The 11,642-nt window shown below is 44.3% G+C and overlaps 1 protein-coding gene across 1 annotated transcript in view; it reads right to left on the minus strand.

Moving 5' to 3' along the window:
• Positions 1-10,713, minus strand: part of REEP1 (receptor accessory protein 1) — a 42,510-nt gene extending 31,797 nt beyond the window's left edge. The window contains exons 1-5 of the mRNA XM_035888646.1: positions 10,604-10,713; positions 9,359-9,431; positions 6,198-6,274; positions 4,186-4,306; positions 2,425-2,538 (exon numbers count right to left, since the gene is read on the minus strand). Of these exons, the coding sequence (XP_035744539.1) occupies positions 2,425-2,538; positions 4,186-4,306; positions 6,198-6,274; positions 9,359-9,431; positions 10,604-10,713 (495 nt within the window). The remainder of the gene's footprint in view (positions 1-2,424; positions 2,539-4,185; positions 4,307-6,197; positions 6,275-9,358; positions 9,432-10,603) is intronic.
• Positions 10,714-11,642: the final 929 nt, after the last annotated feature.

The following is an 11,642-nucleotide window of genomic DNA, read 5'->3' on the forward strand; positions in this document are numbered from 1 at the left end:
TAGGTTTAGAATGGATATAAGGAAGAGATTCTTTACAGTGAGGGTGGTGAAACACTGGAATGGGTTGCCAAGGGAGGTAGTGGAGGCCCCATCCATGGAAACATTCAAGACCAGGTTGGACGGGGCTCTGAGCAACCTGATCTAGTTAAAGATGTCCCTGCTCATTGCAGGGGGGTTGGACTGGATGGCCTCTAAAAGTCCCTTCCAACCCAAAACATTCTATGATTCTAATTAACCAATCCAATAACACCTCCAATAACCAATCCTCCACCTCCCCAAAGTACCATGCAGGAAAGACTCTTCTGGCCCATTTACAGGTTGCAATATCTTAACTGTTTTCTCTCAAGTTAGGCTGACAGATGTGCCATATACCAATGCCACACAAGTCACAGAGTTGCTTTCTTCCAGCACTGAATGGGGAGCTTCATTAACTCATACAAAACAATGGCTTCCTTGTACCCTGCAGACTCTTCTCCCTTCCACCCTGCTTCCCGCTGCCACTGGAGCCACATTTCAAGGCAGTGAGATTCTTAAGAAAAACAACAGAAAAGCAGAACAGTGGGAAGAAAAACCGTGGTGCTGACTCTTCATTCGGGTTGAAGAGCTGCTGAGGACACTGTTGCAGTCCTGAGATGAACAGGTTGGCACTGTGGGTCTGGGCTACTGTTGAGCTTCTCATATTCAGGAGATACCCAAACAGGAGTCAGAGTTTCTTCAGGATTCACACATAGCTTCTCACTCTGTTCTAAAAACAGCTCTAGCACAGAGTCTGCAGCACCCTGTAGGAAGGGGCTCAGAGCAAAGGCAGTCTGCAAAACAGGCATTCCCAAAACCCATTTATGTCCATGGTGCAACTTCTTCAGGCTTACACAGCAGCAGCAAAAGTGTTAAATGTCATGAAGGCATCACAGAAATGTTTCATTGGGCACATAACACACAGCTTTGCCCTAGCTCCACGTGTATCCCAGGTTTCAGTCCAGGTTTGGATTAGCCAGCAGTCCCTGGGTTAGCAAAGCCTCTCCACTGAAAAGCAACAATTCAGGAAAAGACCTGGGCCAGACCTGACAGCCACAGTCTGCACAATGCTTGGCAGGGAAAAGGGAAGCAATTTTTGGCTTTTCTTTGAACAGGATATAGCTTTTGCATATCCTTGTGATCCTACATGTGCATGGCATATCCCAGGTGCTCTCCACTTCTATAGTACCTTGCGTTCAACATGCTTCATAGACTTTATGGTATTTGGCCTCCTAAGGACGCACTATGCATTTTTACAGAAAGCAGGACCAAGACATACTAAAATGATGTGCCTGAGGTCATGTGAAAAGTATTTGTCAGGGGAAAATAATTTCCTTCAACTCCCATTCACATGCTTTTCCTAATACCAGTACCCACCTTGCCCATATGTTTCTCTAGTATCCTTTTGCAAGAGGCATTGTATCTGACTGCATGAAAGCCGTAGCTTTTATACAAATGTTGCCCCCAAAACAGAAGGGTATAGTTGCTGTGCACATCTACCCTAACACCAAGATAATCCATGGCCAGAAAGGAGGACCACAAAATGCAGTTATCAATTCCTTGCAGGTTTTATGCAAGAAAATGAACAGAGATAACAGCTATTTTCTGTGTCTGGCTCTAAGCCAGGAACAGAGTATAGGATACACCTCCTCAGATAGAATCATGGAATCATTTAGGTTGGAAAAGACCTTTAAGATCATCAAGTCCAACCAAGATGAAACCATTCATCCAACATCTACTCATTCCCTAAAAGCAATTAATGCCACTTCCCATTCACTCTTACATAAGCATGTCTCCAGAGAATTGTACACAACGAATGTTACGTATAAGCCTTGAAGACAAACTTCTAGCCTAAATGAACTTCAGGTCATATCTGCTTTCTGTTGGTACCCAAATTATAGGTCACTAGATCCTCCAAGACTTCTCAACAATTCAGCACAACTGACAAACTGGGCTGAAAATGGCCTTTCCCTTTACTGCAGAAGGTGCTGGCCAAACAAAGTGTTTCCCTGTCAGGGCGTTAACTGTGTTCACCTAACGTCAGCATCTTTCAAGGGAAGCATGCTCCAATTTTGACAGTGAAAATGAAGAGCACAGGCTGTGATGAACAGCATTGCTAGCTTTCTCACCTGGGTACTGAATGTTATGGAAAACAGAAAATTCAACAGAGGCCTGAGGCAGACCCTTGTCCTAATCCTGCATTTCCTACAGGTTCAGTAGGCACCGCACTTACTGTCTTCATCCCAAGAGGCACCTGTGTGGCTGGTGAATGGGAGATTGGGAGGCATGATCAAAAATCAGTGAGCGAATCCCTACCTTCATCCTCTCTCCCCCTCCACACTATGGCTGCTGTTGGCGATGGATGCAGATGAAATACTAATGAGTCACCACCCTGACCCACACCTTTACCTTTGAAGCTGCCATGACAGCTGCTGTGGCTGCGACGTTCAGCCCCCGCTTCCCAAAGTGCACAAGGGCATCGTAGCTTCGGTCTTTTGCCTGGACGAGGCAGTCATCAATCTCCTGTCACAGCAGACAACAAAACAAACAAAAAAAAAAAGCACAAGAAGGACAAGTTCAGAGTGCTCCCAGCCTCAGACTCATGGGAGGGCCAGGTCATCTTTTATGGAGGCAGATGTCCTCCATTTCCTCCACCTTGGCTGGAGAGAAGGTCACAGCCAACATTTGCAAAGAGGAAAGGTTTGCAGGGTAACAGTAACTCCCACTGCAGGCTTTGGGAACTCTCTATTCTGCAAATGGAAGATTGGGACCCAAAGCTGGGATACACTTGCACAGCACAATCACCAGCAATAGGTCCCTGAAGCAAGACAGACTCATCCACCTGGGCAGAATGGAGCAGGGTGTGTCAGGAGCCATTTGCAATCTATGGACTCTAAATACAAACTGGATTGCACCATAGTTAAAAAGAATCATATTATGACACTGGGCAGCTGCAGCTGTACTGCCCTGGGTTCAGGATGGGTGGTCTCAGAAGCATCCGAGATCTCTCTGCACATCACTGCAGTGTCCAGCTTCAACATGCCCATGGAATTGGCAGGTCCAGAGCTTCTGGACTTTCATGCTGCTCAGTATACAGTAAAATGGTTATGAAAGTTCCTGCCCTCACCATCCCTCCCTCAAGACACAGGGGTCTGGATGATAATGGATGACAGTGACTTCTAGTACTCAGCTACTGGATGTGCTGGATTAGTAGGGACTGGAGGCTGCGAGAAGCTTCTGGCTGTTTAGTGATTCCCTCCCTATTCCTAGTAGATAAGAGGTGGCAACCCAAAATGCACAAGCACTACTTGTGAGAAGCGTAAGCAGAAGTTCTGAGGAAGCAGAGAGACAGGGGACTGATCCCCATTGTTCCTGGCCAGGACTGAGATACAACTGTTCATGCACTGCATGTGGCTAAGCAGAGTTCTTTCACTTCCATTGTTGCCAACGAGGGGAACAGTTATTCACTTCTTAGTAATCTGCATGTTGATATGCAACTGATAGCTATTCTTGGCCCATGCATCCACATGAGCCAAATGGATCTGCCTGACAACTTCCCATTCACAGCCACAGGAAACCCCTAGGCAGGCAAATGATCCAAGCTGTCCTGTACAACCCCATCCCCAACAAAATTAGCATCATGAATTTGAGCAAGACATTTCTCAACCCAGGACCTCAACCTGTTACATGCCTTACTTCAGCATGCTACATCTCCCAGCCAGGCAAGTGCTTGCTAAGCCCCTTTCAGACAGGCTTGGCTATTTGTCTCATTGCTGCACAATGTTTTAGGCAGAGCTGGGAACAAAGTTAAGGAGCTCTGGCTGCCAGACCCTGTTTCTCTAATCGTTATATCCGGCCACAACATAGCACTCCAGCTATATTCCACCAGTAAGTGCAAAGCAGCTCAGAAGGTATTTTTAGCCCCTCCCTCCCAGCTTCTCAAGTGCACAAAGATGAGTTAATATGTGTGAGTGCGCTGAACAGATGCCAGTATTGAAAAACACAATAACCACAAAGAACAAAAACACCAACCAAAAGTAGATGATCAAAACGATAGAGGGAGAGAATCAGCAACTCCCAGTCCCTCAATGAAAATGAGCGATACAAAGGCTGGAGTGAACACACTGCAGATCTGCTCCACCCAGAGAGGACCTGGGCACCTGTGATTACCTTTTCTTTTGAAGACAGCGTTGGATGAACAAATTTCCTGTACAGGAGGCTGGAGCCTTTTGTGTACGGAGACAGCAGCCAAGCTACAAAAGCTATTTTGAGTTCATAGTAGAATGGAAACCTAGAAGAAAAAGAGCTGTTAGTGTCTGTCCCAATTTAACCACTGCCCTTAATTAGAGATGTTCAGCACAGGAAGGAACTGGCCAGTCTAGCTTAGGACAGCTTTTGCTTACTGAAGAATCCAAAGACCAAAACACATTCACTCACCTTTGCACACATCTCAACTGGGCATGTGGGTAAATTGTTACTTGGGTATCAGGGCCATTATTCAATGGTCTGGAAGAGACTCTCCTGTGTGGTGAGAGGAGCTTTCTACACACAAAGAGCACAGATGCTGCCTTCATAGCATCCCCAGTCATTATGAGGGAGCAAAGAGCAAACCAGCAAATCAGTATTTCATTGATATATTTATGTACCTTTCACCTCTCTGCCTTTCTGCTTTTAAGATAACACTTACCTGACTGCAACTGAAATACAAGAACCTTTGTTGTCCAAGCAACATGCACCATAAAGGTACAGATCCACACTTTGGCTTTCAGGTAGCACTGCAAAACATGCAAGACACTAACAACAGGACATGCTTTAGCTGTAACAACAAGCCAGGCACTTCTTGATATTAGATTACCCAGACTCTTTTTCTAGAGGACAAAGTCTAGAGCTCAAGGCTGGCCAGCTAGCAGCATCCTCATGTGGGCAGGCATGTTGCTGCCAGCAGTGTGACGAACCAACGTCACCCTTTGTAGGCAGGGGCAAGTGAGAGCAGCAGAGAGACCCTCTGATGGCTGTGCACCAGCCCAGCTGAACCCAGACAGACCCCTGCTGTGCTAGCACAGTGCTGTAACCGAGCCAGCTGGGCCATGCAGCATCCAGGTCTGACCCAATGGGCTTCTGTGATGCTTTAGCCTGAGCATGGATTTGCCAGGTTGGTCTTCCACCTCACTGAGGATCTCTACAGCATACTTGATTTCACAGGTTGGACAAGACTTCTGTCATTCCTCTCAAGAGACCCACATAATACAGCCACCAAAAAAACAAAGCTCCAGATGAACACAGTGGAGGTAGATCTGCATGCAAATTAGATAGAGAGACAATAACGTCTTATCTCCTTCTCAACAGCTCTGACATATTGCTAAGTACCCCCGATTCCCTTTGACTGGAGGACTCACTAGAGGCATGCAGTGCAGGAACAGGCTTTAGGTGAGGGCCATGCACTACAGCTAAATTTTCATCCTGAAGTCTACTGATCTCACTGGTCTCCACTAGAAAGGTCTTACTAAAAAGGGCAACCAAGCAACAAACATTTCCAGACCTGAGCATCCAAATTTAAGGAACCAAATCTGATAATTGGGCATTTATGTGCTCTCACGCTCACAGAGGTTACCAGCAATCCTCCCGCTGGCACCAGACAGCCCACATCAGTATGGACTGTCACTGTCCTCCATCAAACCATAAACTCAGCCTAACCAGGAGCAGGCCTGGCAAAGCGTCCCTCACACAACCACTCACACAGCAACCTACAAACAAAGTCCTGTGCTGCAGGGCTGTTTCTGCCTGATCCCTAGAGTCTGTGTATTTACTGTAGGTCACAGGTAGGTTAAGTCTAGAACTATGCCTGCAGCTAAAGCTAAAGCTACTGTTGTTTATGTGCTGATCTCTGCAAGCATCCAACTTGACAATCAGCTGCGCCTCTCTGACATGCAGGGGACTGAACATCCTGTAATGATTTCTCGCTAATGAGATATCGCTGAGCAGTTCCATCCTTTTTCTTGCTTTTCCTATGACAGCACCGAGAAGGGAAGCATGGCTCCTCCAGACAAAACACCTCTGTGCACCTGAAGCTGCTAACCCTGTGTTCAGGAAGCAGTGTACCTTTGTGCCCCTTTTTTTCCCTAGTAAACATTTCCATTTTATTTCCATCTCATGCCAAAGATCCTCTCCCATCTGGTGCTCACCAGCAAAGAAAGATATCCGTGAATGTCTCTGCTGTCGTGAAGAGTGCGAATATGATCCAGTACATCATCCATTTGACCTGGTAAACAAAAACAGGAGCCAGGTCATTTTTCCCCAGGGGCCTCAAACTATCTCTTACAGGCACAAGTGCACAGAATAACTCTCACAGAAAAAAGGGTTCTTCCTCCCCTCCCCCATGTATTTAACAATTACTTGAAGCTGCCAGAGCTCACCCCACCTCAGCACATAACATACAACAGATTTCCATACAAACCCTTGGAAAGGAAGATTGTGGCCTTTAGGATTGGTCTGATTAAATGGGGAGCAGCCTGACTCTGTCCCTACAAAGGAAGCTCCACTGGCCAGCAGCAGACCATAGCCTTATCACAGGACATTAAAAATCTCACTTGGCTCATTTTAACAGCAAAGGTTAATACTAGGGTGTTGGCTAAACTGTAATTAAGACAAAATGTAATTACTTACATAATATCTACAGCCTGTAGAAACTAGGCAGGAAGAGATAAAGAAGTAACTGCATCCCATGAACCAGGGCTCAGGAGCACAGTCAGCTCACTGCAACTTCCTGAATTAGTGTGCATCACTTGAGTTGCGGTGCCTCCTGACATTCACACCCTGATCCCATTGCAGTGACAAGGGCAAATGCATCAGCTTTAATCCCTGACCTGGGGCTTGGGTAAGAGCATTTTACCTCATGTTGGTAGTGAAAGCATGTGCTGTGCTCTCGCTGTGTTCAACTGTGATAACTCCACTATGGGGTGGACTGCTTGGTGGGTGATTTATGGGTGGTCTCCTTTGCGGTGATAGTGACAGACACAGAAGGAGTCTTTGGGAACTGTGACTTGGTCAGGGCAACTGTAGTATCTTGAGTAATTCAGGAATCTGGGGATTTTTGTCACTAAGGACTAAACTGCATTTAAAAGCACAGCTAAACTATTCTGATATATACAGCATTGGTTCTTCTTGAGCTGGAAAGAACATATTTATCACATGCCATCAGCACCGCCAGTGATTTTTATCAAGTGATGTGGTGCTCCTCTTCTGCGGCACCGTCACCACAGAGATGATGTAAAGAATGATTTCCAAGTACTGGAGATGAGTGAGAAACCTTTTATTCCCACTCAATATCTTTTCCCCATTGTAAAATTGTAAAACTTAAGGTTCAAGCAGCTTTAAGAACCAGTCTCTCCAAAGGAAAAGAGATGGTAAGATGGAAGTTGTTAACTTAACTGAAAACTGTTGGCTAATTAGCTATATTTGAAAATTGAGATCCCTAAGCAGCTTTGCTGGAATGTTAGAAAGCTTAAGGAAGTAAAATCCATGAAAATCCATGAATTACGAGAATTGGACCGTGTTACCTAAGGCTGGGATAATTACAATAGAATAAGGGAAGGCCAGAAAGAAGGCAGTAGAAGAGGTACACCTACACCAGGTGTTGCTCTGGGGAAGGGCGGATGGAGGTGGCAATAAATCTGGATCTCACCATCTCTGAAAAGGCTTGCTCCATCTTCTCCCTGATGCAGTGGGGACAGTACCTGCAGTCTCTCACCACCTCCCTGCAGGTACTGAAATTATTCCCTGAGCACCTGTCACCTAGCTATGTAACTGCTCCCCTGGGATTTATATGTATATTTATATTTAGTGTTACAGCAGCAGAATGGCATTGCCAAATGCCAGAGAGCATTGTCTTCCCAGGGCAGCTTCTGCCAGACTTTTTACATAACTGTGACTCCCTCAAAGCCTCACTACCAGCACAGTTCTGTCAGTTAGATGTTACTGCCAGCAAAACTTTTAAACACAAACCAAGACCTGGGTGGATGGGCTTGGATCAGCCTAAAACACCATTTGTCAAAATTACTATTACCAAGAAAAATAAGAATAATCTACAGCGATATAAGTTTTGACTAATAAATGAATGTTTGTACTGTGTCAAGTGTGAATTACTACTACTTTTTTTTTTTTTTTTTTTTTTTTTAAATCAGACCCTAATGGACACATTGCCACAACTGGTGTGTTAAACTGATAAACAACTAACTGCAGACCAGGTCTTAGATTGGCTGCTCCCACATTTAGGTCACAGCCCCACGTGTCTGATGCGAGTTCCTCTTCTGCAATTGAATTTCCAACAGGAATTGGACCCTTCAACAAAATATTTATTAGAAAAGGACTATGGAAATGTTAAGTATCTGTGGCAGACGCTGCTTGGGGATGCTAGTGCACTTCTTCAGCATTTCCAAGCAAAAGGTATATAAACCTTGAGAAGCATAGCTGTGCAAGGGCTGTAGGGACATTTTGCCTTAAGTATCTGACGTGTTCTGTAACACTTGCGATTCTCAAAATATCCAAAACCATTATCTGAAGGAGGGGAGTGACAAAAAGGAAAAATCTCAGCAGCCACAGTAAGTCCCAGTTTGAGCTTGCACTAAGGACTTAATGGGATAGCCATGTATGCTGTTACCCAGAGGAGAAAACGGGCTTGTTATCCCTAGGATCTTGAGAGGATCAGAGTGTCAGATCTGGAGGCTGAGCCAGGTTCAGTGAAATTAACAGAGCTCCGGTTGTGAAGGGCACTACAAATCCTACAGGACCCCAACAGCATCCAAGTGGTTTTGATTCTCCCGCATTTCACTTTCCCTGATGGCCCCATATGCCTTTAGAAACTGGGGCCTAGGGAATCTTTTTCAGCAAAAGGTTGCCAGACCTGCCTGTAAATAGGTTGCTTCACAAAGAAGGATGTTTCTGTCTGAGGACTCAGTCATATGTGCTTCGAGTTGCCTCCTCTGATCCTTGTTTTGAATGAGCAGCTAAAGCTTCAAGGCTTTTTGAAAAGGCTTTGATTTATTCTGCTCTTCAGAAACAAAGGAAAACATGCAAAGCTCTTGATGCCAAACACCTTTTAAGTCGGCTGTATATAGCTCGCACCACCAGAGAAAAAGCATACTTTTGTCAAAGAGCCCATCAACTCTGCAGAGGAGCCAGAAGCACAAACCCAGATCTCCTTACTTAAGAGTGGCACCTAGCAATCAGCCAGTCCACCTTCAGGCCAGTCTTCCCCTTGCACTGGTTTACAAGCCTTCCCAGAATACAGGCAACACCTTTACCATGTCGTGAGAAGCAATCTTAGAAAACAAGCCTCATTACTCACATATTCTTTGATGTCCTTTGATTTCACGGCTTTGTAAGAATAATATGCAGGGTAAAGAGTGCCAAATATAAGCCTGGAAAAAAACAAACAAAACCCAAATGGATTAAATTGATTTCCTGTCACAGAGAAAGGGTTTTTTTTCCTGTTTCTTGCACTAGCAAAAAGTGTTAGGATTTGATTTAAGCTTGAGTGCACTAAGTATAGCACAGGAGTGCTTTTGCATCACTGAATTCAGAGAAACTATTGCCAGTGACATGAATGAAGAGCAGGGATTCAGGCTGACTTTCTTTCTGCAATGGTTTCCATAGCTATGCTTTATGAGTTACACACAAAACAAAACAAACCAGCCAACCAAAACCCAAAAAAGGCCACCGCACTTTTAAAAGGAAATTAAAAACCTGATTCAAAATAATCTACTGTGACACCAAGAATATAGAAGTATTGCTTTCAGAGGCAGGAAAAAAAATGAGAATCATTTATCTAAAATCCCTTCCACCTCTATTCAATACTCTGAAAAGCTGGCAGAGGATAAAGCAGCATCCAAATTCTACTGGTGCAAGGGTTTGAATGCTGGGGCCTTATCCTACATTAAATCTGCTAAAGGAAGAGTCCTGCACTGTTCAGTAAAGTCGATTTGGGCTCATCAATTTGCCCACCAACATATGCCAACAGGATCAGGCCTAAAAATCCCAGCTCTACTGTTCTTTCAGACAGTTTCCTTTCATTTTCAAGTCTGAAAGGGATGCTGTCAGCTTCAAGATTTCATGTAAGAAAGAAATAAAGATCTGTAAGTTAAAAATAGTACTGAGAAAAAAAAGCCTTGAGAATTTTTTATACTAACTCCTGTCTGCATCACTGCCTGGCTGCTTATTCACTTCGATTATTCCGGACGTAAGCATAGGCTTGTCAAAACCACTTTGCCCTGCCCAGGTTTCAGTCAGTTTTATTCAATGCAGTAGGATGATGCTGCAAAGTCTGAATTTAATAGATTGCAGGGGAATGTTTATTGGTTTGCAACTACCCCTCTTTCCACTGGAGCTTTTGCTTTAAATTGATACAGCTGTTTCCTCTGCTCTTGGGAATGGAAATGATCAATGTTTCAATCCCTAACTGTGGAGCCACATGGACCCGCAGTTGTCTTTTCCATCCTGCCAGTAGCAATTGTGTGCCGTGGGACTCATAATTACAGCTGAGTCCATTATGTGCATAAGACATTAAAAATTAACGCCCTGGGATATGGTGTACCATCGTACTTCCCGTAGTTCAAGAAGGTATTTGTGAAAGAACGAGGTGAGCCAGCACACATCTTGATTTCCAAAGCAGTGACCGAAGACAATTTGCCTTCTATTCATCATGCTTACTGTAGCATAGCTTAGCAAAACCTGAAGCACAATGCAGACTTCAAAAAAGCAGCCACTGAGTGAGGAGATTCAGTATTTTAGAGAGGCTTCACACTGGCTTCAAAAAGCTTTGCTGGAAACAGCTCTGAACCTATTTCACCCACAGGGGCTGTACTATATGCAAGCATTGGACACAAATGCTCAGAAAGATTCTGGGAAACCAAATGCATTTTTGTCCCTTGCAATATCTTAACAAACAGCAACACTGGTTAAAGCAAGGAAGGACACACAGACAATAGCTTGATCCTGTTCTCACTGAAGCTAATAATAAATATTGCCTGAGTTCAATGGTAGCAGGACCTAATCCAAAGAAAGACAGAGCTCACAAAAGGAAGAAAGCTCCACAATATTCAGAAACTAACAGCTGAGCACATGAATAATATTTTTGGCTCTACTTATAAAAAGTACCGCATTTCTGTCCTTTCTTCTTGGCCCAGGCTGGCTGCTATCTCATGCTTTTATTTCCTGCAAATAATCACTGAATGATTGATATTCATTTCCTCAGTTTGTGCTGGTAACAGAAAGTAACTGTATCTTGAAGAAGCAAACAGTTTACAGGATCACTAGAAAAGAATTAGTTGCAGACAATAAACACTTGAAAAAAATTTCTGTGAGGGAAGGAAACTGTGCAATACGTTTGCATATGCAGAGCAAAGGACAGTTAATAAGGTGATGTGCTCTCCCTAAACTGGAGATTGAGAGTTTCACTTATTTGCCTTGTAGCATGTTGTGTGCTTATATGGACATTTATTACTGCTATGGTTTACCAGACTGAAAACTGTTTTAAGGAATGTTGGATCCCAGTCCTGTCACTGCTGTGGCTTACTATGTCGCTTGGAGCCGCTTAATCTTTGGGTACACCCTACAAATATAAGACAAAAGAT

Source organism: Egretta garzetta, unplaced genomic scaffold, assembly GCF_000687185.1.
Source record: "Egretta garzetta isolate BGI_Z169 unplaced genomic scaffold, ASM68718v1 scaffold241, whole genome shotgun sequence".
In the NCBI taxonomy this organism is placed as follows: domain Eukaryota; kingdom Metazoa; phylum Chordata; class Aves; order Pelecaniformes; family Ardeidae; genus Egretta; species Egretta garzetta.